Source organism: Hyaena hyaena, unplaced genomic scaffold (genome assembly GCF_003009895.1).
Source record: "Hyaena hyaena isolate Hyena2069 unplaced genomic scaffold, ASM300989v1 scaffold_35, whole genome shotgun sequence".
NCBI classification, from domain to species: Eukaryota; Metazoa; Chordata; class Mammalia; order Carnivora; family Hyaenidae; genus Hyaena; species Hyaena hyaena.
Window position 1 is genome coordinate 3,017,406 of NW_024080667.1, and position 27,801 is coordinate 3,045,206.

The window sequence follows — 27,801 nt, forward strand, 5'->3', positions numbered from 1 at the left end:
AAGCCTGAGTGTGGCCAATACAAATTCCCGTTTTTGACTTGGGCAAGTGAAAGGGGGGGGGGGACACCCCCGGCAGGTCCCAGGTTTCCAGGGAGCGTGGGGAGCTCTGCTCACCTTCCACCCCAGGTGTGGGAAGCAGGCAGGACGCGCCTGCTGGGAGTGGAGAGCAAAGCTGCCCCGCGCTCTCCTGGCTGAGGCCGGGTCTACCGAAAAAGAAGCACAAAAGCCAAAACAGAGTAAACAAGGATGTTGTTTATTTAAAATGTTTACTCCAAGAAATATATATATAAAAAAAAAAAATAAGACCATTACAGCACTAAACCAGGCACCTTCGACCAAATCACAACCTCTTCTCCGGTTCTCCCCCTTCGCCCTAAACCCCCTCTTCCAAAGGCTCCCTCCCGAGCTGCAAGGCAGGGCCGAGGCCCGAGGGGTCGGCGCAGAGTCTGTGCCCAGACTGGGCCCTTCTTTCTCTGGGGGTGCAGGACCACCCCCGAGCTCTTGTCATGATTTTCTCCCCCCAGTAGGAAGTTCATTTTAAAATCTTAAGCCAAAAGGAGGGACTGTGGCAGAGAACGGGGCCGTCTCCACCGGGAAAGTACACCTGTGCCGCCCCGACCTGGCCGGGGGCCCTAACGGAGGCTGGCGGCAGGGCTCGGACTGGTCCCCTGGAAGCCGGGAGCCCTGCCTTGCCAAGGGCAGCTCCTGCAAAGGGACCGCACGGCCTGACCCGGGGGAAAGGGGGGGCACGCGGGTACCAGGGGCGCATGCGCCTAAAGGCCCCCATTCCAGGAAGGAGGCTGGTGTCTAGGAAAACGGGTGGGCGCCACACGCAGAGGCGAGAGCGTCGGTAGTTCTGGGGTGATCTGGACAAGTTAGGTTCGTGGAGCAGAAGCTTCTCCTCTGGACTAGGGACACGGGACAGCAAAGAGGAGCGTGAAATCAGACTAAGGAAGAAGCAGGCCGGTCTCCTCACGCGAGGCCGTGGGACCGGCCAGGACAGAGCCTGTCACGCCCTTGAGAAGGCAGAGGCCGCCGTAAGGCGTGACGGGGGGAAAAAGCAACAACGACTAGATCATTTTTGGCATTTTAACATCGAGACAATGACAAGTGGTAACAACAGCAAAGCAAAGAGTAAAAAAAGGACCAATATTTAAACTTTCCCATCCACCCAAGTCTCACACTGAAGTTCTACCCCCCTCTCTCCCCAGAAGCACCACGGAACTAAAAAAAATCTATTTTAAAGCACCCCAACCAGTCCAGACCCTCTCGAAACCAAGAGCCCCAGCCTGAGCTGTCGCCTCTCCTGGGTCCAAGTGAGAGGAGGGGTTCCGGAAAGGCACCTCGTAACTCACGCAGAGCAGCGCAAACGCCGGTGACGAGCTCGGGCAGAGGGCACTTGGCGGGAGCGGGGGCGACGGGCACGCAACCTGCGCAGACACATGGGGGAGGGGGACTTCTTCGGGAATCCCAACTCTTTGGTACCAAAGCCAAGCCATGCGACCAGAGAGCTGGGTTCGACGAACAGGAGCCCGTTCCCGCAGGACCCGGCGGGGGAGAGACACAGAAGCACAAAGGTGGTAAAGGCTGGTACGTCAAGGGCTGAGCCTTCCTCGCGAGGACTCCAGAATGCACTTTTTACTGCTGGCTGATCAATCTCTAATGGCGAGTGCTGGCGGGGCAGCCCCAGTACGTCCAAGGAGCCCGGAAGCTGCCCTTGAACCAGATACATTGTCCCCCACATCTGCCCCCCCGAGTCTCCACTGGGTCCACAATCACCTGATTTTCATTTGGACTTCTTTTACAGCTAACGTAGATAAAAATGGCTACACACAGACCCCAGAGCCCCCACCAGGGGGGAAAACGGCAGATTCTACTAATGTTGCAGCCAAAAGGCGACGGGGCGTACAAGCAGCCAGAGAAAAAGCGCGCCAGCCTCGGCTGGTCTACACGAAGCAGGAAGTGGTGAGCCAGGTGCTCCCGAGGCAGGCGGGCGTGATTCCAGAGTGAGACCCACCGCCAGGCTTGTCAGCGCCCAGCCGCCGCCGTGTCCCAGAAGGGACGTTTCTTTGAGTCTACGGGGACTCCTCTCTGTGGGAGCACCCGCTCGGATCGCAACGCCAGTTAATAGCAGGAAAAGGGTGTTCTGAGAAGTGGATTTTGGGGGGCGGGTGGAAAGAAAAACTGAAACAACGAAACAAAAAACCCCTAGGTTGCTCAAAGTTTCTGCCTCTCTTGTAGGGAATGGGAAGTCAACTATGAGCAGGTATTTTAATTCAATGTGGAGAAAGAAAAAAAAAACCACTTTGGAAAACATACAGAAAAGGTAGTTGACGGTGAGTCGCTTATAAAACGGAACTGCAGGGAGTCTAACAAAAATGCACCTTCGGTCACCTTTCGCTTTCTGGAAATTCCTCGTCTGACATCCCGTCCCAGTGCGCGTGGAACCGACAGCTGCCGCGGGAGGAGTGGAGGAGCAGACGACGCAGCGACCATCAGAGGGTCCGCGGGTTGTACTCTGGCAGTTTCTTGATCTTCTCTTTCTCGGCCTCGCTTTCGTCTCGGGCGATCACCAGAGAGTGTGCGTAGCCCATGGCCACCTGCGGGGATAGAGCAGGGCTGGGTGTGCAAGCGGGGTCCACAGGATCACATGGAAGGGGGCGGGGAGTGGGCGACAGGCCCCCCAAGTAGGTGGGGCTGCCCCCTCCCCCCCCGGGCCGCATCAAAGCCCTCTGCTGAAGAGCGCTGGTCAGACCCACCAGGCAGGGATTTAACACAGGCAGCAGAGCCTGGTGGGGACACGGGGACCCTGCCTCCGGGCCTCTCTGCCACGATCCTGCCTTGCGTGAGGGCACCCGCCCCATCTGTGTGTCAGGCCGGCGGCCAGAACAGCAGGGGCCTCACCTCACCATCTGCCCTATGGCCTAAGGGCATGCAGGCCCCGCTGAAGGTACGAGGCAGAGCAAGGCCCTCGTCCCCAGAACAAGTGTGCTAATAAGACACTTGTCCCACGGCCAGTGTCACTCAGGGCGAGAGCAGCCACCGAGCCTGGCTGGCAGGCCCCCGTGTCACTTCCTTACTCGCCAAAACCTCTAGTGCAAAAGAGCCGCTCAAGGAGACATCGGACGAGCCCCGGCCAGGCTCCCGAGACGAAGGCGGGCGGCGCGGTCTGGCGCGGCGCGTCTTCTGTCGGCCACCGGCCCACAAGTCCGTGCTCACCTGCTCTGTGAAAATGCCGTCCAGCGTCTTCACCTCCTGAGCGGCGGTGGAGGACTTGGGCTTGTGGTCCCCGTAGCCCTGGCGAGGCGAACAGACAGAAGTGGGCTCACGGCGGCACAGTATCCCGGAAGGGGACCATGGTGACCGGGAGCCAGAGCCCCCCCACGTGTGACACGAGGGAGCAGCACCTACCCACAGAAGTGCTGTCCACAGGGGCCTCAGTCCCAACCTGAGGAAGACCCTGACACTGAACTTGTGGGGGGTTACACGACAACGGGCACCTTTCGGGGGTTGCCGCAGAGGAGAAAACACCATCGTGAGCACAGGAAGGCACGGCCACTGGGGCCCTTGGGGCGATAAGGTCACAAAGAGCACCGGCCGTCCCCACGATCACCCTGCAGCCCAGAGATGGACTCACCCCCGCCCGCCACCAGACTCCAGGACACCAGAGCCCGAAGGCTCTGCCTGAGGACGGCTCAGAGAGGGTTAGACAAAGGCCTTGAGGGCCAGCAGACCCCTCAGCTCAAATGGAAGGGCTCCCGGGGCCGGTGGGGAAAGGCCTCCCTTCCCAGCTGCATCTCCGCCACCAGATGCCACCTCACGCCTTCTGGTACAGTGACGGCTGCCCCCGAGATGCCGTGCCACCTCCTCAACCCGGAGAAGCTGCCCTAAGTCCCCCCTCCATCCCCTCTGGTGGCTGAACCTTATTCGGAGTCTCTCTCCCATAGGCCCCGGAAGCCTCTGTCTGGCTCTAAGGATGACCCGTAAGCCCCAGGCCGGGTTAAGCCTCCTGGTTTTAAGGCTCCGCCCGCAGACGCCTCTGAGCAGCAGCCACACACGGGCCTCCGCGGAGCCCCAGACCCCACGGGTGTGCAGAAGCAGGACAGGGCCGCCAGGGCCCAAAGATGGGACCCAGGAGCCCTTCCTGCCCTCCTCTCCCTCCCGCAAGCGAGGCGGGAAGGGAAACAGACCACCCTCCCCGCAGGAAATAACAGTCACAGGCTGAGGATCAAATCGCAGCTAGAATGGGCAGACCGCCAGCCGGGCCCCACAGCCAAGCTGTTCTTGATGAAGAAATTAAAACTTAAAGACTCATCAGGCACCAGAACCCTAAGAATCAGACGGTTGGGGAAGGCCAAGTACGCATGAGAAATCGAGGGCTAGCAGTTCCCGTCAGGTCGGCAACGGAGATTAAAAGCAGGCAACGCAGACTTTGACTTATTTAGGAAAAATGAGGGAAAGGCATCCCCATATGACCCGCGAGGCCGCCCCAGGGCCCACGGCTCTGCCCAGTGCGCGGCCCCGTGGCTGCAGACAAATCCAGGAAGGCAGAACCCTGCTCCCCACCGGCCACACGACCTGCTGAGCCCGTCGACTTCAACCCTCCCGGAGGGAACAAGAGAACTCCCCCCGCCCCCCCCATCGCCACACACCTGGATCGCGGCCGGCAAAGCCAAGGGGGAAATGAGATCCGAAGCTTCCCTGTTTTCAGATTTACGACGAGGACGTGGAAGGCTTTTGTATTACTGAACAGGGACCAAATCACCTTGGAAAGCCGATGTGACCCGAAGACTAAGAGGGACCTCGGGCTCTCACGCGGACGCCTACTGTCCTGCGTACTTTCGGGAGGTGGCCCCAAAGAGCCCAGACTGGGTCCCCTGCTCGCCGCACGGCCCCCGCTTACCAGCTCCCCGAAGGTCGGCGACGGGCCCCAGCTGATGGTGCTCTCGTCGGCGGCCACGATGATGCTGCTCTTCCTGCGAACAGGCGGGGACGTGACCATCGCGGCCACCACAGACCCTCCCCGCAGGCTGCCTGCTCCACAGCAGGGTGTGGCTGACGAGCATTCAAGTCCAGGCCGCCCCACTGAATATCGCGACACACTCACTTCCGGCAACGCGCACCCGGCTTCTCCTGAACCCCCCACAGCGACCCGTGTGGGCCCCAGGAGACCCGGCCTTCCCTCGAGGGCTTGTGGGTACACACACTGGGAAAAGAGGTCATCCAATTGGGACGAGCTCACTCTAAGGAGAATGGAACTCCACAAGCGCAGACGGGGCTGGATGTTCGGGCAGATTAAAGCCACAGCCCCTGCCCAGAGCTACGGCTCCTCCCCCCGCAACCCGACAGCTGATCAACATAACTGAACTCCCCACCAAGAAGCACCACGTCACTCAACAGGTGTCCTCAAAGTAAACCGGAAAGCATGGACTTAAACGACAGTTTCTTCCCAGTGCGTCAGAGTAACCAAAACCTACGATGCCGGGCTAAAACCCTACGAGCCTGCGCAGTAGAGCAGAGCCCAGCAAACCACTGAAGGGTGGAAACCGCCGGGGGAACCTTCTGCGGGGGTGGCAAGACCAGCCCTCTGTTCTAGAACCTGTCAGCCCCTGGAGCCCCAAGCAGCCCTGTTCGCCCTCCCCACCGTGTCCTCCAGGCCCAGGAAGGGGACACGCGTCCCGCTCACCAGGAGGCACGGCCACGTACCCACAAGCCAGGCTCCGGATTCTCCAGCCACACAGGTCCTGCACGGCCTTCGGGTACATGGTGGATTCACGGGATGTGTTGGTGGCCCCCCAGAAGAACAGGCCACCTGGGGAAAGGCACACACTGAGAACTGAACTTGCACGCCGCTGGTGGCAGAGGGGCGTCCTGTCCGTGTGGACACTGGGCTTCGGCCGGGGAGCGGGACGAGGACCGTGGGCCCCGCCCACCGCACCACCCCTCTGCCAGGCCGGGGGCAGCCTGGGCTTGGTTCTGGACGCTCCCCTCCTGAGGCCCTGACGGCGGGGCGGGGGGGGGGGGGGTGTTACTAACCCACTTCGCTGACGGCAAAGGAGCAGGTGTAGCCCGCGTAGATCTGGGACGCCCCGCGCCCGGGGAAGTCGAACAGCTTCACCAGGCGCGGCACCATCTCGTCCTTCTGCTCGGCGTGGCCCAGCCGGCCATAGCCGCCGAAGCCCCAGGAGAAGACGCGCTTCTGAGAGTCCAGGACCAGCTGCGGGCGGAGAGAATGGAGGCTTGGAACGGGGCTCCTAACACGAGGGGCCGAGGGGCCGTCGCTCTGTTCCAGAGAGCCTGCTGCAGCAGCTGACGGTCAAAGGCAGAAACACCACCGTAATCTGAAGCTGCCAGGGCGGGGGGCGGGGAGCGGGTGGAGGAGGCGACAGGGCATTTGCTCTTTTCTCTGCTGGGGACAGGACTTCCCCTCCTTAATGACAAAGTCTTGGGGGTGCCTGGGGGGCTCAGTCAGTTGAGCATCCAACTTTGGCTCAGGTCATGATCTCACAGTCTGTGGGTCCAAGCCCCATGTCGGGCTCTGTGCTGACAGCTCAGAGCCTGGAGCTGCTTCGGATTCTGTGTCTCCCTCTCTCTCTGCCTCTCTCTCGCTCATGCTCTTTGTCTCTCTGTCTCAATAATAAACATTAAAAAAAATTTTTTTAAATAAAGTCTCAAGTCTTCTTCATGCCTCATCAAAGCAAAAGGGCGGTTGTATCTCCAGAGAGCAGGCTTGTTTCCTTCCACAGTGTAGACAGAACCGCACAAAACCAAGAGGCAAGGCCTGCCTGCCTGCAGGGACTCTGGTTTGGACGCCCCTGTTCACAGGTGAGCTCCATCTGGTCACTGGTGCTGCGACCCCATGGACTTAATTCATTAAGACAATACACGATTGATCTTTCCTTCACGGCATCTCCAATGTTCAAGATGTACAGCCCACTAATCCACATCACTGAGCACCAGATAGAGAGCATCCCAGTCAAGAGGCTGTGCCCGCACACACCAGGAGGCCGGCGTGGTTTCTGGCCTCCCAGCCCAGTGCTCTTCAACAGAGAAGAGGGCCAACTTTGACTGGCGGGCATTCTTGGGCAAAAAAACTGCAAGAGGGCAATAAAGATAAAAGCACGCGTGTACAAAAAACTGTATCGCCATCTATCTAAAGTGATCTTCAAGGACACAGCCTCCAGGGTTAAAAAACCATTTGACACCCTCCGTACAGGGGGAGATCCTCTGTGGACCCAGAAAGAGGTCTGTGATGCCGTGAGACAAAAAGCCGAAACCAGAAAGACACCACGATTCCAACCCCAAATCTATCCTTTAACTTCGTCTATACAACTTATGGAGAAACCACGAATGGAAGAGCTACACCCGCTGGGGGCGCCTGGGTGGCTCAGTCGGCTGGGCGTCTGAATCGATCTTGGCTCCAGCCACGATCTCAGGGTTTGTGAGTCCGAGCCCCATGTCAGGCTCTGTGCTTGGGGTTCTCTCTCCTCTTCCCCAGCTCACGCTCTCGACCTCTCTCAAAATAAATAAACTTAAAAAGGGAGAAAACGGATGTGCCCGAATGGCGCAGAGCCCAGGAAGCAGGGCGCGGGGTCTCGGGTGCCGGGGACAGAGTCCCGGCCGAAGTCGCGTGTTGGGGCGCTGGAGCACACGCACACCCTCACCGCAGCATGGAAGCTCGGGAAGCAGAGGAAAAGCCGGAAACCCTCAAGTCTTACCGTGTGGTTTGCGCCGCAGGCCACATCGCGTACAACCACGTTCGGGACCGGCAGAATCTGCCCGTCTTTCGTCTTCTCGATGAAGATGGCCACCCGTCGGGGCACGAGCTCGCAGTCATACTCTATCCGCTGTGCCCTGGCGATGAACTTCCCGTCCGAGTTGTGTCCTGGAGTGACCAGAGCCGGTGGTCAGTGGCTGTTGACCACCCCGATTTGGCATCGGGGCCTCACGGGACAGTTCTGCCCACCAAGGTGATGCCTTCCCACCCGGGGCTCAACCCATCAGTATCAGGAAATCGATTCTAGGGGGGGTGAAACCAATTATTTTTTAGAAACGAATAGAACGGAATGGGAAACTGTCCACACAAGGGTGTTGTTTTGTACAAGTCCTCTGTTCGTGCCTCTGACGTCATCAGGCTGTGACACGCACCACACTTCTTGTGAGCTGTGGCCAAAGTCAGAAGCTGCTGACTCAAAGGAATGGCCTACTGAGAGCCTCCATGCCCCACCTGGCCCCCAGGCGGGCCAAGAACGGACAGAAAAAGAAAAAGTTCGGCACACAATCTGAGACTGAAGTTTTTGTTACTTGCTAGTAACCTAAACGCAGCACTACGAGGTTAAGATATAGTTAATGGCACATTCTCATCTTTGCTTTGCCTGACCCAGTAAATGCGTCATGGAGGGGAGGGGGGGCGCAAGCGCCGGGACACGCTTCTCCAAGGTTACATTCCTATGTTCCAATTCGAAAAGGGATCCTTCTGGATTTGGACAAGGGGACCCAGAGAGGGTTTCAAAGAAAGCCGAGAAGTGTAACGGATTCCGTAGATCTATGTAAGGCCAGCATCTCAAGCTACTTTTGGAGAAGGTGTCCTGGGGAGAGGAGAGTCTGCAGAAGGTGCTCCGAGCGCGGCCTGCGAGCAGCCACTGTCATTAACAAGAGCGTGTGGTTTTCCCTGAAGGGCAACCCGCCTGCCTGCTTGCAGGCCTGGGGCAGCCAGAGGCGGTGGGGGAGCAGACACCCCTCCGGAAGTCGAATGGAAACACACTTCCGGTGTTCTGCCCGGGGCTGGCGATGGCACCAGGGCCTGTGGCCATGGAAACGGTTTCTCCAACAGCCTCTGGCAACTCCCTGGCAACCAACACGGAATGTGCATAAGGGGCTGTTCTTTCTTATTCACTTCTGACTTGAGGTATATTTAGTTTCACAAAGTCACTGTTCCCTAAAGTCTAAGGCCAGCGAGATGCTCCTTGTTCTATTTATACTGTCTTCCATCTGCCTGCTTTTAATGACGTGGGGACCCAGCAACCCAGATCCGGGGGCCGTGGCGGATCCGGGGTGGCATGCCGCTAGGGAGCCAGCAGAGGGCGCCCACTCCTCACCTCCTACTCGAAAAAGGGCTGGGGTGTGGGAAGGCGCCAGAAGGGGGGGAAAAAAACACTTTGGTGTCAGAAGGGAAAAGAAAATGGGGACCTTGTAAAATCAGGAGGCATTTTCACTTACTGAGAACCGCTCTCCGAGTTCTCCCTTTCTGCTCAATGAGACAGAAGGGAATGTGTTTTTCTGTGTAGGGATGAAAACGGGAGGGGCCCCAGGAACTTTACACGGAACGGGGCACGTGCCTGTACCTGAAACAATCCCCCAGACCAGGGTTCACAGAACAGACTTAATCTTGTATGATGCTCCTGCTTTCAATAAAGGCAAATCTTTAAATATGAAACCCAATGAAGATGCTTTTTTTTTTTTTTTTTACAACTTTGAAATCCTTTTATGTATAAATGAATTCCCATTATCAGAAGAAAAAAAAAAGAATCGTTTGTCGGACTCAAGCCTGACTTACTCATTAAGGGCAAGCCACTGTAATGCGCCACAACCCTGTGAGTTAGGACACGCTGTCCCAGCAAATGGGAGATCCACTTAATGGATCAAGGCTATTATCTGCGATCAATTACCCACATTTCCAACATGTGTGTGCAGGCCCACACTCACTCCTGGCCCCAGATACACATTTGAATTACAGAGCTTTTAAAAAATGTTTCCATACCCAGCTGACCGTATTCAGGGCACCCAAAGGAATAGAGGTTCCCTTTGCAGTCCATTATCATACTGAATTCAGCTCCACAGGCCACCTTGGTGATTGGCTGGCCGTTGTACATTATCTGAAAAGACAGAACAGGAGACTCTCAGACGTTTCTTTAAAAGACTGATAAAAAGCCTCCACCTCTGTGCAGGTCAGTGTGCAACAATCACTAGATTGCAATGGAAATTTAATGGACTCAGCAATTCCGAATGTGAAAGCTTGGGACGCATGTAGAGAAACACCCTTGTGACCCACGCCTTCCCAGCAGAGCAGGATCCCAAGGCACGGCCGACGGCGCCCCGATCCCTGTATCACTCCGTGTGCCCGACCCTGCGCCCAATCAAGGCTCTCCTCAACTGACCAGCACTAGTTGGGGGGAAGGGGGGGGAGCCACAGAAACTGACCCCCACGCGACCCTCCCCCCACCCCCCCAGACCTCACCTAGTCTCTGGCAGTTCGGCCTGGACTTTCAAGAGGAGCTTTCTCACGGTCTCCTCGCCCTCTGCAAGAATACTAGGCCAACTAGTCTCAACCGAAGGTGTGCGGATGAGAAATCAAGTGGTTCAAAGACCGGCAAGAAGACAGCCAAGGGCCCAAGGAACTTAGCGTGGGCTCTGGAAACACATGTAAGACAGCACTTGGAAGCGGTGCTGTTGCACTCATCAGTCAGGGGGAGCCCTCGCCAAGAAGCGTGAGCCCTGGGCCCTGCCTGTCGGTCCTGGCTTCCCTTAGAAACTGTCAGGTTCCTCCTTGGAGCAGATGGCAGACGAGACAGAGACAGTTCAAAACTCGTTCAAACCACAGGTTAAGTTTGCCCAGGTCTCTCTCTCTTTTTTTTTTTTGCATTTATTTATTTTTGAGAGAGACTGAGCGCAAGTGGGGGAAGGGCAGAGAGAAGAGGAGACGCAGGCTCCAGGCCCTGAGCTGTCACCACAGAGCCTGACACAGGGCTCGAACTCATGAGCCGTGACATCATGACCTGAGCCAAAGTTGGACGCTTAATTGACTGAGCCACCCAGGCGCCCCTGCCCCCTTTTTAAGAGACGAAATCGGAGTCCCTGCCTTCATCATTAAACCATAAATCGGACACTCACCACTTGGCTGCTTTATATCAGTAGTCATGTGTTAGATGTGATGCCCGCCCCTCCCACTTAACCCTACGTCCCTTAGGAATAAAGGACTGTCTGACTCCAGTCTGTGTCCTAGGCACCTGGCAGGGAACAAGGTCAAAACTCAACAAGATCACATCCATGTAACATCTCTTGCCAGAGCGCAGTACAGGCTGGAGCACAGGCCTCTAGAATACATTCTCTCAATGAGGAAGCAAAACCGATCTCGGCAAGTGTTTCAGCCATGAGCGCGTATTAAGTCTGTTTTAAAGGCATTAATGTGGGGGCGCCTGGGGGGCTCAGTCGGTTAAGCATCCAACTTCGGCTCATGAATACCTCATGGTTTGTGAGTTCGAGCCCCGCATCGGGCTCTGTGCTGACAGCTCAGGGCTTGGAGCTGCTTTGGATTCTGTCTCCCTCTCTCTCTGCCCCTCCCCCACTCGTGCTCTGTCTCTTTCCATCTCTCTCAAAAATAAACAAACAAACAAAAAGACCATAACGTGCATTCCACTCAAAGACTCTATTTCTACAAGCCATCGCTTCCACTACAGGGAGCGGTATCTGGTCCCACCCCCGAAAATTCAGCACAAAAGTGAAGAGAAAAGGCCGTTGGGCCGGACGAGAGGAGCGCGGGTACCTGAGCCGGGCTCGGAACAGCATCCGTCTGGTTGCCGAGGCCTAGCTGCCCCATCTTGTTCTCCCCAAATGCAAACACGGAGCCTGTCTCTGGAAGGAGAGCGCAGAATCACAGAAGGGAAAAAGAACGCTGAAGGCTTCGAAAGAGATCGGGAATCAGGGCTCCAAGACAATAAAAGGAGCTACTCTGCCAGGAGAAACCCAAGAAGACTGTTTCCGAACGGGTGGAGCGGACAAGCTCTGAGCAGAACCAGCACACGGCCGGGGCCGAGAGCGCAGAGGAGCACACAGCGCCTCCCGGCCTCCGCCTCCGCCTCCCAGGGGTTCTCTGGGCACTTTTCTGATCCTGACCAAGAGCCGCAGGGACAGCTCTGTCCCCAGTGCCCAAGGTGGATCATGCAGCCTCGTGCCACACGTAGAAGAAACGCGCCATTCCTCACCTGTCAAGGCCAGAGTGTGGTTCCGCCCACAGGCCGCGGATACAATCACTTCGTGGCTGAGACCCTCAATGAGTTTGGGGGCTTCGACCCTCTTGGTGTCACCGTGGCCCAGCTGTCCCTTCTCATTTCGACCTGCAGATCAAGAGCAAGACACAGAGGGAAGAGAGGGTGGCCAGAGCAGCGTCACAGAAAAGGCAGGCACGTCTGGGTCCCCCTGGAAGGTGCCCTGCTCTCGGCGGCTGAGATCGAGGAGGAAGAAAGGTCCAGGCTGGGCTTCTCTGTCAACGGCCAGCCTTGCAAGGCCTGCTTGGGTGGGGTCGGGTGCCTGGGGGAAGGGACACAGCGCCTTCTTCCCCAGGGACCTCTCCCTGGGCCACTGCCACCTACTTCACCTTCCCTGACCTGCTTTTCTGGGACAGCAGCTGGGACCCCCCTGGGAGCACTTTCTGAGGCTCTGCCACGGGGGCGGGGCAAGGACATGCTCGGTCCGCCCAAGCAGATGAGCTCACGGAAACGCAGTCCTCTCTCTCCCCGCCGCCAGACCACAATTCCCTCGTTCCTTTCTGAGATGGATTTTAAGAGGAACCATTTTTTTTTTAATTTTTTTTTTTTTTAATGTTTTATTTATTTCTAGGAGAGAGAGAGACAGCGTGAGCAGGGGAGGGTCAGAGAGAGAGAGAGAAACAAAAACTGAAAAAGGCTCCAGGCTCTGAGCTGGCAGTCAGCACAGAGCCCGACGTGGGGCTCGAACCCACAAACCACGAGATCATGACCTAAGCGAAAGTCGGACGCTTAACCGACTAAGCCACCCAGGCGCCCCATAAGAGGAACCATTTTCAACACCTGCCACACGAGAGTTTAATTACCTCAGTGCCCTGGGCATCGTCTGCGGACCATTCGGTTCACTTCTGCCCGTCATTTCTTTCATCTGCCCTGGAGACGACGGCCACCCCACAGCACCAAGCCCACCTCCTGGCCCGCCCTCCACAGGGCCCCTTAGCCTCGGGAACCTGGGTGACGGACAAAGGACAGGACCGCACCGGCCACAAGACCTTCCTGACAACGGGGTCGCCTCTGCCTCTGGAGCCTCACAGGCTGTGAACCAGGAAGGAGGAGGGAGGCCTGAGGGTGCAGGCTCTGCCAGAACCTTCCATGGAGCACTAGCCCTCTGGCAAGGCTCTTAGCTCTGATGCAGACGTGGCGAGGGGAGGGGAGCCCCTCCACCTTCCCTGGTTTCCAACATGGGCTACAACAGCTCCCCAATCAACCGACTCGGTGAGCCCCTCACGGGTCCCCCTGGCCAAGAGAACCACTCGGAGGTAGCCACACAGATTTGGGAGATTTTTCGGGGCTGGGAAGTTGGGGGATTGGAAGGGAGGGGCAGTTTACACCCTCCCTGACGACGAACGAACTTTCATCACGGGAGACACAGAGAGCAGAGCCACGAAGATGAGGCCCAAGCCTCCTAGGCGCCTGCGCAGGAGATGAACGGCCAGCTACGGGAACAACCGCCACTGGACCTGCGCGGATTCCAGCCCCTCCCCCCAGCAGGAGCGGCAGACACCGGCTTCTACCGGGAGCGGTCACGTTCACCGGGAAGGGCAGTCCACCCAGAACGAGTGCCGGGCGCACCTTTTCGGCCACACGAGAGGCCTGAGTGCCTAGCAGGTACGGACCCCTCGAACGTGATGGGCTGAGCACTGACACTTATGGACACGGGACCACGTCCCGTGCCCTTGAAAGTGGCTGACCGCGGAAGCGGGACATCCCCACTGGCCCCTCCCCGCCCCCTGCAGCACCCAGTCCGCTCACCCCAGGACACCGATCTTTACTCTGGGGCCCAGACGGGTGCCCAGCCTTCAGCGTCACACCTGGCCGCAGGGTCAGCACAGGGGACATTTTTAGAAGCACCACATAAGTGAAATTCAGTGAAGAGATCAGAAACCAGCTATTTCAAGTTTGGAGCTCGGACAGACTGCTGCGTTTGGTGCCGGAACGCTGGGCAGGAGGTGCCCTGGGGGAAGGACCCAGCTCTGTGCCCATCGGAGAAAATGAAAAACCGTGGTGGTGTCAGCATGGCACCCAGAGACTAAAGTTTAAATTTGGGCCAGACACCCTTGTCAGCTTGTCTTTTTTTTTCCAACAGAATCACAAAATTAGCCGAGTGCAGCGAAGACAACAGATGTTAATATATTTGGACTTCGGTACAGCAGCTCATGAAATTGCAAAAAATCGTTCAAACAGACCGAAATAAAAAAGCAGTCATATGGGCTAAAAGCTAGCCAAAGGGCCAGAAACAAAGGGTGGGGACCGGTGCCAGCGTGCCCAGCTGGGAGAGGACTCCAGGAACTACCAGAGGGCGTGGGGCTAAACTGAGCCTCAGTCAATACCTGGATCAGCAATCTGGAAGGGGGAAGGGGCGCCAGCGCGTGGAAGCCCTCCAAGGGGACACTGGAGGAGGACAAGGACGCCACCGCCGAGGCGCGCACGCGAGGGCGTCCAGCAGCCAGAAATCAGCACAACTGAGGAAAAGCGAGCTCAGCTGTCGGGAAATCTAGTAAGAAAACAAGCACCGAGCAGCCCGGCCTGCAGGCCTGTGATTCCCCCGGAACCAGAGGCACAGGATCGCAGGGACACAGTGGCCGATGTCATGATGTGGCCCGTGGCATTCAAAGTGGCAAGAACACAGGTCTTACGTCAATACTGAGCCACAAAGGGGGGGGGGGGGACTGTCTGCCCAGGGGACGGCGTGCCTAAAATAGGAATTCAATTCTAGGTGCCTCGAGATCAGAAAGATTCAGTCTGAACATCCAGAAAAAGGTGGTTTAAAAAAGAGGATTCAAAGAATTAGGTGGCCGCATACAAGTGAATGACAGAGAAGTGGGGAAGGGGATGCACTTGTAGGGGACAGGAGGGACCAGCCAGAAATCAGGCAGAGGAAACACGGCTGCAAAAAAGGCCACCCTTCCAGGGGAACAGACGAAGGGGGAGGAAGCCCGCGCCGGGGGGGGGTGTCGCGTTCTTGGGTCACCCTGCCCCACCCCAGCCCGGACTTACCCCAGCTCCACAGCTTCCCTTCTGTGGTGATGAGGAGACTATGGGCGGCGCATGAGCCCGATACCACCGTCCGCACCCGGACCCCTGCCAGGCAGCCGTATCTGTGGGGTCCCCACAAATTCTGACCGAGATTGCGGTAGGCAGCTGCAAAGGAAAGGAGGCAAATCAGACGCTGTGGCAGCGGCGGGCGGGCGAAAGGCACCCGAGAAACGTCAGCGGCCACCAGGGGCTTTCTCTCCTGGGGTGCAGCGTCACCCCGGCTCCGGGACAAAGTCTGCAACTCCAAGCGGGGTCAGAACGGTTGCCGCACCTGTGTGTCTGGGCCCCAACCCGCAGGGACCTCAGGCCCTCATGCACTGGCCACCAAGCACATCCACGTGCAAGTGGCCAGAGAGGCATGGTGCTCTCCCTCCTGTTGGGAGCCCAACCCAGGGAAGCTGGAGGCGGACCCCATGTCTCCTTCCCCATGCCCTAGGTCACCTTCCCCTGCCTGCTCTCTACCTCGGCCTCCCCCCTGCAGCCAGAGGCTCCTTTTGGAGTCTGCATGTCCCCACCCTCCCTGCACACCTACCAGGCTCTGTGCAGGGGGCGGAGCTGACACCCCTCCCCTACCACATGGTTTCCGGCCTCGGGGGGGTCCCACTGTAGTGGCCGGGTCATGGGCCCCTGCCTTTGCCCATGCATTCCCTCCCACAGAATGCCCTTCCCTGTCCCCTGCCTGTTGTTTAAAACCTCGTATCAAGCACCTCCTCTGGGAAGCCCCCCATGACCACATCCCCCCCATACCTGGTCATTCCCCAAGCCTCGTGAGGCTGATCATGGCACTCAGCGTACTGAACTCATGTGCCTTCTACGGTCCTGGCAACCCGAGGGCCTCACCAATGCCTGGCACCCAGTAAGCGCTCAGGACACTGGAGGGTGTGCGGGTGAGAGAAAACAGCTCCCTCCTCCAAAACCTGCTCTTCTTCCTTTCAATGGACAGGGCGTGGCCAATTTTGTGCTGAACATTTTTAATTTGGGGTTCTCAAGGACAGGGACATGAGCACGTTTCTAGGCCTGTGGGGACCATGATGAAATGCCAGCCGCTGCCACGTCAACTGTGTCTCGTTCATCTGGATGTCTGAGCTGATTAGGAGGCTGATCAGTTACCAGGCACCAGTGGAAAAGCATCTGCGAACCTGAGGCCGGTCCTACCCTGCCCGCACCCCACCAGCAGAGGGCGCCAAGCGCACCCTCCTGGAACTGCAGGGGCCACCCTGGCAAAGGGATGCTGAAGCCTCTCGCCCACTAGACACTGCGGGCACTATGTGTCATAAAGACACACAGCAAGGTCCCTGAGCTTCTCAACCCGGAGACACTCCTCTCTTCCCAAAGGCGGAAGAAAACCAACTCCCTGGGACAGAGCAGACCAAAAATAACAGCCTTCGTGGGTTACATTCAAGTCTGTTTATCATGAAAACAAGAGGCACGGGGGCATGTGTCATCTCTGGGAACAAGACACAGTGCACGGGGACACCGCGGAGGTGAGCGGTGTGGCAGCTGCCCGGACCTGTGTCACAGGTGGCCAGACACTCTGGTTCGCCAAAGCACCTTCCCCACAGCAGCTCCGGGGGAACCCCTGGCCGAGACACCGGGAGCCCGGCGTCTGGGGCGACACAAGCCAAAGTCAGTGCCCCCCACTGCAGGGCTGGCTCCTCAGCCAGGCTGGCGGTCAGGAGCGGGAGCACGGGTCACTGGGTCACCCTGTAAGTGGAGCGGGCAGGGTGCCGATCCAACGGGGTCTGGGGCAGCGCGCACGCGGGAGCTGGCGAGCTCGCTCCCCGGGGGGTGAGGAGACTTCGGCTTCTGCAGCAATGGGAGAACAAATCCCCCGCGCCCCTGCGTTTAGTCTCCCCGCGAGGTCATGAGAGCCAAGAGGTATTTTAAAGTACTTACAGAGGGCTGACACCCGTCAATCTAATTACATAAAACTTCATTTAAAGGGAGACCCATCTGGGAAGCAAAGGCCGAAAGGGAAAGGACAAAAAGGCTTTAGATGGGCCTGGAGTGCCTTCGACCAGGCCGAGAAAGCGGATCTCCAACCACAGGGTGCTGTCCCTGCCTTCCCTGCCGCACGGGGGTGCAGGGAGCCCAGCAATCCCGCCCCACCCGACAGCCCAAGCTCTGCTCTCCTCTGCCAGCTACTTCCCCTCCGTGGGCCTGAGCGTGTGGAACCGTGAGTGCTCCGCTGGCTGGAAGAGCACGGAGAAGTGGCGTGGCCCACCAGCAGGGCTGCAGAGGCTCAGCTAGCTCTCAGGGGGCGGGCGGGCGGGCGGGGTGGGGGGGAGGGAGGGTTCCTGGTCCCCCAGCCGCAGGGCGGGCTCCTGCCGGGAACTCCCGCCATGTTCACGGAATAAGACGACCTCCTCGGCGTGTCCCGAGGCACCAGGGAGCGTCAGTGTGCAAATATTTGTTCACTGGGCAATGCTGGGAGGCACTTCGGGAATCTTTCCAAATGGAATCAAGAAGCCATAAAATGTGGCGATATGCCAGCTTCACCTCTCCTGGATGGGCCAGCAGCTGTCTGAGAAATGATACCAGTTTTCTAAAAGCCCCTGGGGACCAAAACCTACTTTCTTGGGACTTCTCCGCTCCCTCCACTCCACACACCATTACTTGCTCTGTCCGACCGGTTCCTGCTGTAATCTGGCGGCTGACAAAGAACTGACCCGTTCTGTAACGTCTAAAGGGTCAGGGGTCTGACATGCGGTGCGTGACAAACGTCTTGGATGTTGTGACATCCCGCAGGACCAGCCACACCGTTTTCGTGAAAATAACTGTCATGAGGAGGAGGAGATGGATGGAAAGAAGGGGCCCATGTTATTTGCGGCTACTTATATTCTTCCCGTTTAATCCTATATGCAGTCAGGTGTAACGCGATCTGGAATCGGGTTTTTTAACAGACTTGCAAAGCAGTAGACCGGGGTCTCTGGGAACCCCTGGCAGCGGAGGGTGGGTGGGGTGGGTGGGTGGGGGTGGGGGGAGGGTCTGTGGTCTCAGGCAAGTTGCTTGGCTTCTCTGAACTGAAGGCTTCTGTAAATGAAGAGGAGACCCACCTGGCGGACCCCCGCCAGAATCCCCAGAATTCTGCGTGCGAGAACTCAGCACGCAGTTTTGGAAACCTACCTTGCTGCTTAGGCACTTCTTTTCGACCAATCAAGTCCCAGTTGGTTGCCCCAAAAATCAAAAGCTGCCCTTTGCACTTAGACCCTTCGAGTTTCTACGGAGACAGAAAGAGAGAAAGAGGATTAGCTTGCAATGTGACTTCTCGCTTTCTATGTCCCCCCTCACCCCCCCCCCCCCACCAAGACAGCCAGAAAGAAAAGAAAAAAATCAGAATTGGTTATTTGCGTGTCCCACCCCGGGCCCCGCTGGCAGCTCGCACCGCAAATGGAGGCCTGAGGTAGTCACCGCCTCATCAGTGTGCATAACCCCAAACCTGCCCACAGCAGCTCGTTCATTATGCCCCGGCTCGTTGTTACCCTTTGACGTCTCTTGAAAGTTACCATTTACAGGACACTAAAATATATAAATAAATAAATAACACAGCCAAATGGCATTCCCCTGCACCGCGCCAACTGCCTATACGGGTATTTGTGACAGGCCTGCCAAGCACACAGTAGGGATTACAACAACGGCCTTGGGGCTAGGTCTGCCTCGCAGGGGACTCCACGCCTCGGGAGCCCTGTGTCGCCAGTGATGCTGGACAGTCCCTCCGTGGGCTGCCCCGCAGTGCCAGGCGCTTTCCGTGGGGAAATCATCAGAGCACAGTGTGACCCAGGAGAACCTTGCTGTGGTGGGGCTGGGCTCGTCCCCACTACTGGCTCACCAGCCGGGGAAGCAGCAGTGAGTTCAGGGACATGGAGGGCTCCAGACCCCAGTGTTCCGCTCCAGACCCTCAGCCGCCCAACACAGAGCTTGGGGATGGAAATCCACACCGCCTTAAAAGGCCGCTATCCTCTTCAGGGTGGCCCTCATCAGAATAACCTCAGCAGTCTGCTGCACTGTCTAAAACAGCAGTCAGGCAAAGACTCCCTTCCGAACCATGCACCCTGTTCCTTACGGGCCGGGGAAGGGGACTTCCCTCTCTGCCTCATCCTCCACCTCACCAACCCCAGACACTAAAGAGAACGGTATCCCCCTATGGACAGAACTGTTCTTGGAGGGCCTGATGAAAAACAGCCACCCGGCTCAAGTCATCCTAACGTCTAGGCGGTGGTGACCCTTACAGGCCATTTGGCAACACGACGCGTGCGTTTTTAAGAGGAACGCACCTGCCCGGGGACTCAGTTGTGACCCAAACCTGAGGCCTCGGACGTGCCACAGAATGGCCCCCACCGTGCTTGCCCACGTTTACGTGGCTGCAGAAAGCCAAGCCCGCCTACGGGACATGTCCTGCAGGCAGAAGGCAGCACGCGAAGGGGAACCAAACAGCCGTGAACAGAGAAGGGCTTCGCCGGGCTTCAATTATTCAGAGAACGACCTTAATCGCAGGGCTGTCCCACCCCGCGGCACCCAAAGACTCGGATTACTTGAACGGGAGCCTAGTTTCCCTCGGTTATCTCCCCTTCTTTGTTTAGCTGGCGGGCCTGGCTGGAACATTCTACAGATCTACAACAGCAGACGGTGAACAGCAGCCAGTGGGTTCCGTCAAGTTCCCCAAGGAAGGGGCGGCCCTGGGTCTCTGCCCTTGTCACCGGGCAGCTCCCCATCACTTCTCAGGTCTGCGTGGAGAGGCAGCAGAGACCCAGGAGGTCACTAAGGCACAGTGGGACAAGCTCTGGGGTCAGGTGGGCAGAGGACCCCTGGGGGGGGAGGGCGACACGACCATCAAACAGCAACATCGAGAGGCATTTCCTAAAGCAGCAGCTTGCAGGCGGCCCTGGCCGACCTCTGCCACCCATCAGACGGCCAGACCTCCTGCCCTGGCGCAGGGCAGGGGTGGGTTTCTTGGGACCGCAGGTGCCAGCAAGGCACGGGAGCTAGGCGCGCACACAAAACTCCCGCCTTCCCGATAACGAGGTTTGCGGAGCGCCTTGGTCGACGGAGTATACTCCAGTCTCCGTGGTCTGATTCCTCCGGAGAGACTGTTATCTCACTCAGGTTTTTACATCATGGGCCTTATGTCCTCACACGTTAGGTCAAAGTAACAGAAGGCCAGATTTCACTGCTATCATCCACACAGTCATTTGTCATCAGCCACTGACTTTATTTGTCCATAATTTAATTCTCCCCTCTACCTTCTGTGAAGTAAAAAAATTAAAATAAGGAACACAACTCCGAATGCCCTTTACATCGCGGCCCATGTCCCTCTTGGTCACAGACCTGAGCTGGGTCATCAGGTGGGAAAGACCCCAAAGCCTGCTGGCTCTAGGCAGAGAAACCCCCAAACCGGCCCCCCCCTCCCCGGCCCGTGCCTGTCAGGGCGGAGAGCCTGAGGCTGGGTGACCCTTCAAGGTATGGTCCAGCCTTCCCTGATGGGCCAAGAGATGGCTTTTTGTGTCTAAGGGCCAGGTGACAACGAAGCCGGTCCAACAGCCTCCCCGACAGAATGAGTCAATTTCATGTCGCCTTGCTGCCGCCCAGCCTGGTCACGTGAGCCGGGCCGAGATGAACTGCCACGCAAAAAAGCGCATGGAGCCTTCTCCAATCAACAAAATGGGGTTTCTGGTCCAAAGCGATTTTTGAATTATTGCCCAAGTGCAAGGGGCATGTTCATGAGGCTGAGAGTCAACCTTTTAACACATAGTGGCTGAGAGTCAACCTTTTAACACATACCCTTCTAAAAGAGCGCTACCCTCGGCAGAGAGAAGACGGATGGTTCAGAGACCTGGCAGCAACGACAAATTCTCTAAAGGGCTATCAACTAAAACAGACTCAAGCTCACTTCTCAGTCGTATTTCTCAGGCCCTTTCAGATGGGCCAGACCTGTCTCAGGGTTTACAAAACCTCAGCAAACCAGCCCTGACGGCTTGGGACACTCACTGTTTCCCGGGACTCTGCGTGGCCTCCGTAGCTCACACGCCATTGACCCCAGACCGTCACAAAACGCTCACCTGACCACACTGCACAGAAACCTTGAAGAGAGTGTTTCCGGACGCTGAAATCCTAAGAAATGTTTTACAAAAATACACACCTTTACTTACTCAAGGCAACCTTGCCCCTCAACCACACAAGTATCTGGGTTCGCCTTTCACGACTGACAGCTTACAGTTCCGGACCACTCCTGGCGGCCGCTCTCTCCCACACCTCCTTCAGGAAGCCCTCACCAGCGGCGTCGAAAACCTCTTCTGAAACAAGCTATCGGCCGCTGGCAGCCTGGGGCCGGACAGCTTAGCAGAAGGAGACCTTATGCTTCCCCCAGAACCCAGGAACCCGGGGCCAAGCAGGAGACCCACGCAGGGCCTCGGCCGGTAGGAAAGCAGGAGGGGCTGCGGGGGCCTGGCCTGGCCTGGACTCCGGACCCAACCCAGAAGATGCTAACAAGAACTTGAAACTCGGGGTCTGCACTGTCCGTGGACATCTGAACCCTCAGTATCCTAGATGTGCTGAGCCTCAGATGGTGCGGACTGGCCCAAAGGAAACGGCTCTACTGCTTAACACGCCTCTTGTTTTTTAAGGGGATGGCGGAAGGTATGCATAGATCTGTATGGAAGTATCAAGAATTCGAAAGATCCTGGAGATGTAAATACAAAGCAAATGCCAACTGCAAGGGACTGCCAGGTCTGTCTACCCCCAGGAAGCAAAGGAACCTCTCTCCTTGAGACCAAGTGCTGTTTGCACCAGACAAGCCAGCCACGCTCAGTGCTGGTGGAGTTGGTTGTGTCTTGCACACACACTCTAGAACTACACTTTTTTTTTCTTTTAACGTCTACTGATTTTAAGGAGACAGAGAGACACAGTGGGAGCAGGGGAGGGGCAGAGAGAGAGGGAGACACAGAATCTGAAGCAGGCTCCATGCTCCGAGCTGTCAGCACAGAGCCCTACACGGACCCAAGCTCATGAACGGAGAGAGAGATCATGACCTGAACCGCAGACACTTAACCGACCGAGCCTCCCACGCGCCCCCTGGGGCTACACTCTTAGGTGAACCTCAGCCTTGGGGTATGAATCTCTTCCTTGAGGACAAGAAAGCTCACTGCTCCGACAGGTGGAGTGGAGCCCTTGCAGCTGAAGGAACTCACGCACAAAAAACACAGCAGAGGCGGAGCCCAGCTGCCCTTTTTGTTAAGTCCCCCAACTCACCAGGCCTGGAGGGGCAAATGGCTAGAGTAGTGCACAGAGAATGAGATCTGCCAAAGGAAAGCCTTCCTGTGCTCGTTTCTCAACGCTGTGGCTAGTTCCTGGCGCCGACCTGGTCCCAGACCCTAGGTGACACATTCCACAGACACGGGCTCTCCTCCACCGGCTGATGGGCTGACCCTTTCAATGAGAGCAGCCACAAATCATTTTCCCAGGACCACCTTGCACAGGGGTTAAGGATGCCATCAGAAAACACCTGAGCCCATGTGGAAATCTACCTCCGTGCGACGCTGAGATCGGCCCTTTTACACTCCGCGTCCCAGTTTCCCATCAGTTAAGTGGATGAAGAAACACATCATTTTTAACCATTTAAACACTGAGCGCCTTTGGGGGAAAGCACTCTGGTACTGTTAACCCTTACACACCCTTCGAGGACCTCAAAGGGCCTGTCCAGAGCACACGGTAAGTGGAAGTCCTGACTCTTTGGGGGTTATCCGAAACCTGGCACAAGCTCTGACGTTCTTCCAGACACACGTCCCACACGAAGCCTGCGGGTTTCGAGGATCGCAGGCCCCGGGCTGAGATCTCGGGCACCGCAGCTGAGTTGGTCACGACCTCAACTAAGATCTGCAGGCCCAGCTCTAACCCGCGAATTCAACCCCGCTCAGGGTACCGGCGATGCTTCCTCCCCCGGGGAAGGGGGAGCGCCACCCGGAGCCCACCGGGAGCCCCCGCGCCCTCGGACCGCTAGCCTCGAACAAAGCCCAAACACCTCTCAACCCCGGGGGCTTCCCGACCTCAGCGGGGGGGGCTCTCCGGAGCATGCGCCCTCGCACCCCGCCCCGGCGCCGGCCGCCCCCGCCTCCCCGGCGGCGCGAGACGGCGCAGGGCCGCACGAGGCATGCGCGGCGGCCGCCAGGCCCCGCCCCCCCGGAGCGCCGGAGCCGAGGCGGCGGGAACCTCAAAGCCCCGGCGCAAACCGCCGCTCCCCGCAGCGCCCCGGCGGCCCCCTCCCCCGGCGGCGCCCCGGCCGACTGGCAGCCGCAGTGGGGGGAGAGGGGGGCTGGGAGCGGCGAGGGCCCGCGACGCCGTGGGCCGCACCCGGCGCGCGCGCGTCCCCTCCTCCGGCCCAAGACAACTTGCAAAAGTCTCCCTTCCCGGGGCGGGAGGGGGAGGGGAGGCGGAGGGAGTCGGCTCGCGCGGCGCCGGGGGCGGGGCCATGACCCCCTCGCGCGGGCGGGCGGGCGCGGGCTCCGGCCGCCCCTCCCTCGGCGGGGGCCGGGGGGCGCGCGCCCCAACGTCCAACTGCCGCGCGGGCGGGGGCGGCGGGGTCGGCTAGGCCGCGGCCCGCGCCCGCCCCCGGCCCGCGCCCTTTTGTTGTGCGGCGGCGGCGGCGGCGATGATTCAGCCCGCGGCCTGCGCCGGCCCCGCCGCCCCCGGCCAGGACGCGCAGTGACGCGCCGCGGCCCCCCGGGCCCCCCGGCCCCGCACTCACGACGCGCTCCTTGGTGTGCTCGGGCTCGGTGATGATCACGGCCGCGCTGCCCGCCTTGGCCGCCGCCGGGCGCGCCGCGCGCTTGCCCCCGCCGGGGGCCCCGTCGAGCTCCAGGCCGTCCTCGTCGCCGCTGCTGCCGCCGCCGCTGCTGCTACTGCAGCGCTCGGGCCGCTCGCGCTTCCTGCCGGCCGGGCCGCCGCGCTTCCTGGGCCCGGCGCGGGCCGTGCCGTTGCCCGAGCTCGGCTCCTCCCAGGCCGCCGCCGCCGCCTTCTTCCTGGGCATGGTCGCGCTGGAGGAGACACGGGGCAGCGGCGCACAATGGACGGGTTATAAACTGCGCGGGGGGAGGGGAGCGCAGCCGAGCCACCGGCCTCCACTTCCTCCCCTGCCCTCCCCAAAGTGGCGGCCGCGGGGTGGGCGGAGAGGGGGCGAGCCGGGAGGAAATCGCGCCCCTCCCGGGCCCCGGCGCGCCTCCTCCGGGGAATCCCGCACGGGAGCCCAGGTCTCCGACTGAAATCCGCTTAGGGAAAGAAAAAAAATGGAGACCCCCCCCCCGGCCCATCCTTAAGTTAGGTTTGCCTACATCGCATCACAATTGCAGCCTGGTCCCCGAAAAAGTAAAGGGAAAGGAAAAGGAGCCTCCGACCCTCTACGTTCTAATTAGAGAGGGCTCCAGGATACTTCAAAGATCCCCCCTTTGAAAGAGCTCCCCCTCCCTGGCCGCCCCACCTGCTGCTTTTGTCTCCGCGTCCCCCTCCCCAAGCCCACTCAATTAAATGCAGTTCTCTCTGCCGTCCCCTTCCCCCGCCCGAGCCCCCAATTCCGCGCCAGCCTGGGGGTTCCGACCTCTGGCTCTAATTAGCCTAATCCCTCAAGGGTGGGCTGCCCCCGGCGAGAGGGGGGCGAATAGAGCCGGGCCCCAGCCCCAAACACCTGCTCGCACAGACACGAAAAATAAAAACTTTAATGGTGCCCAACTCTCCCGGCCCCTCCCCGAGCGTGCGGCCCAGCCGGTCCCTCGGATCCGGCTGCAAAGTGCCCCGCTCCGCCGCTACTTTCCCCCAGCGTCCCTGCGCTTTCTCCCTGTCTGCTTTTTTTTTTTTTTTTTATTGATTTTGAACAATGGGATCTCTGTCTGTCTCCGATTAAACCACGTGGATCCGCCTTCCTTCCCCTTTTTATTCATTCAATCCCCCAACCCCCCCTTCCTCAGGTTTTGTTTTTTTTTTTTACCTTTTCTCCTTTAAAAAAAAAAAAAAGGGAAGGGGGGGGAAACTTTCCCTGATCCCGCAAACTGCACATTGTCGATTTTGATTTTCAGTCCCTACCTGGTTGGAGTGATGAGAAACCGGAGAGAAAACGGAAGAGGAGCAACTACAAGATGTACCGGAGGGCTTTTTTTCCACCACCAACCCCCCCGGCCCAGATCAGGGCTCCAGCCCACTCACCAGATACACTTAAAATGTAAATACGAGCTTCCAGAACAAATGCTACAACACAAAACAGAAACACATGTGCTGCCGGGCGGCAAGCGAGCGCGCGACCGAGCGGGCGGCGCGGGGCCCGGGGCGCGCGCGCCCCCTGCCGGCCGGCGGACCCCGCGGCGGCCCGGTTCCGCCCCCGCCCGGGCCCCGCGCCCCGGGGACCGCCTGCCCACCCGAGGCTGCGCCGGGCGCCACGCGGCGGCACTTCACCCGCTCGGGTCCCGCGCCTTCCGCAGGCCGCGCCGCGTCCTCTGCGCGCCAGAGGTTTCTTTGGGGGTTTAGGAACATGTTAGATTGTTTTTCCCGAGCACGTCTAGACAGGTCACCTGAGGACACTCGCTGGAAAATAGTTACTTGGCTCACGCATCAGCCAACAAGGGACGTGCCCTAATTGAGTGATCGGAACGAAGGATGAATACAATTTGAATAATCTCCTCTTGTGCCACGAGAAGCTGCGTCTTCTTTGCCTACGGATGTGTCCCCAGTATGTAGCAAGCTGCTGTTACGTGGAAGTGTTACAGGAAGATTTGCTCTGTTAGTGAATTAGCTAGGGATTGATAGGCAGGCCAAGGATGCACTAGTCGCTAGTGTCGATGGAAATTTTTCATAAATATTTACTAAGCTCCCAAGTACTTGTAAGGCACACCGTGCTGGGTGCCGGGGATATAAAGCTAGAAGGCAAGATTCCGGTCCTGGTGAAACACACTAATGGGAGACATAAACCATTAAACAAGTAATCACGTGTGATAATTGATGGGGCTCAGGACACGCCACCCCCACACATGGTACCTTGGTGTATTGAATATTGTCAGCTGAAGGAGTTTTCAGAAAACCTGCAGAAGCCGGAAAGTCACTGATACCCGCCCCCACCCCTCACCACGCCTTCCCTCCCAAACCCCTCTTTGCCTACAACAGGTCATAAAACCCTCAGGTGAGAGGTGCCTTCCTCATCCCAGAAGGAAAGGAACATCCTCTCTGAAGACAAAGGAACCCCAGGAAGAATCCTAATAAATGATCTTTGCTTAGTGTCCCCTGTCGCCTACACGTACCTCATGCTCTTTGACCTACGCTGGTCCTCCAACGCTGTCCACTCTCCATCCAGCATAACAGGAAAACGCACGGGCCTGTTTCTCGTCTTCATTTCCTCATGAAGCCTCTCATGTCACATAAAACTTAAACTCACGGGGGCGCCTCACTGGCTCGGTCTGTAGAGCGTGTGACTCTTGATCTTGGGGTCGTAGGGTCGAGCTCCACATGAGGTGGAGAGATGACTTAAATAAACTTAAAACAAAAATGAACTCGTGTGCTTTTCTCCCGTGACGTGAAGCTCTTTGTCAGCATGATTTTCAGACCCAAGCAAGAAGCCTAAAGAAGGTCTCTCCTCTCCAATGTAAGCGTTGCAAAGTAGCACCTGTGTGGGAACTTGATGGCAAGGAAATTCATCCTGTTCTGGGTTCTGGGAAAGCCTCCTTTAGAAGGTTAAGCCGAGTGACCTTGAGGATGGGTAAGATTCACCTGGCGAAGAGCAATGAGAAGACTGTTCCAGGGTCTGTGAAAGCACGGTATAGACAAGTCCAGGGACCCTGAGAGACCACGTGGAGGCAGAGTGGGGCTGGATGAGAAACGCAGTGTGGCCATAGCTGAGGGACTAGGCAAGAGCTAGATCCCGTAGCACCTGGAGAGCCATACTAAGGACTGATTTTCTCAGAAGCTCTGTTTGCTCGTTCTGGGAGGGGGGTGACATTCTGGTCTCTCCTCCTACGTTATGATCTGAATAGCACATGGTCTTCTACCAAAGATTTTTCAACGGCTTTCTTTTGCCTTAGGCAGAGACTGCTACAAGGAAGTTTCTTCTTTAGACAACTTCCCAAAGATGGACCAGAGTTTTAGGAATTTTGCAATGAATCCATTCCTTAATCGTCATAGCAAGAAGCAGGATTCAGGAGACAACAAATGTCTAAAGGAAACCATGGGGCCCAAATCTAAGGCGTTTGATCAGTCAAAAGTCTGCGTGTCCGGGGAGCCAAGAATGCTGATGTAGAACTTTAGAAATGAGAAATCAGGGGCACCTGGGTGGCTCAGTCGATTAAGCATCTGACTTTGGCTCAGGTTATGATCTCACGGTTCGTGGGTTTGAACCCCGCGTTGGGCTCTGTGCTGACAGTTCAGAGCCTGGAGCCTGTTTCCGATTCTGTGTCTCCCTCCTCTCTGCCCCTTCCCCACCTGCTCTCTCGCTTGCGCGTGCGCGCGCTCTCTCTCTCTCTCTCTCAAAAATAAACATTAAAAAAATTAAAAGAAAGAAATGACGAATCAACTGGTACTTTCTAGAGATTTTCCAGATAGGTCAAGACTGGGAATATAAGTGCCTCTTGAAACCCTCTTCTTAATAGACCTGCATTAAAAAAAAGATTTAGGAGATTAAACCTTGATGCTTTCATACAAAACTTAAGTAGAACGAACCAGAAAAGAATTTTGCCTGAATGTGCCATCAAGTCCCCTTCAG

At 57.7% G+C, this 27,801-nt stretch overlaps 1 protein-coding gene across 2 annotated transcripts; it reads right to left on the minus strand.

The window, feature by feature from the left end:
* Window positions 1-237: 237 nt before the first annotated feature.
* Window positions 238-25,342, minus strand: RCC2 (regulator of chromosome condensation 2). 2 transcript variants are annotated; one of them, XM_039229024.1, is made up of 13 exons: window positions 25,263-25,342; window positions 23,815-24,103; window positions 18,204-18,297; window positions 15,039-15,182; window positions 11,982-12,113; window positions 11,543-11,631; window positions 9,761-9,875; window positions 7,719-7,885; window positions 6,037-6,217; window positions 5,707-5,812; window positions 4,904-4,976; window positions 3,220-3,297; window positions 238-2,600 (listed from the first exon to the last, which is right to left on the minus strand). In XM_039229024.1, exons 2-13 carry the CDS (start codon window positions 24,094-24,096, stop codon window positions 2,496-2,498), a joined length of 1,566 nt encoding a protein of 521 aa, XP_039084955.1. In that variant the 5' UTR covers window positions 24,097-24,103; window positions 25,263-25,342; the 3' UTR covers window positions 238-2,495. The 2 variants fall into 2 exon arrangements, with proteins under 2 accessions (XP_039084955.1, XP_039084956.1); XM_039229025.1 differs by lacking the exon at window positions 25,263-25,342 and adding an exon at window positions 25,143-25,256.
* Window positions 25,343-27,801: the final 2,459 nt, after the last annotated feature.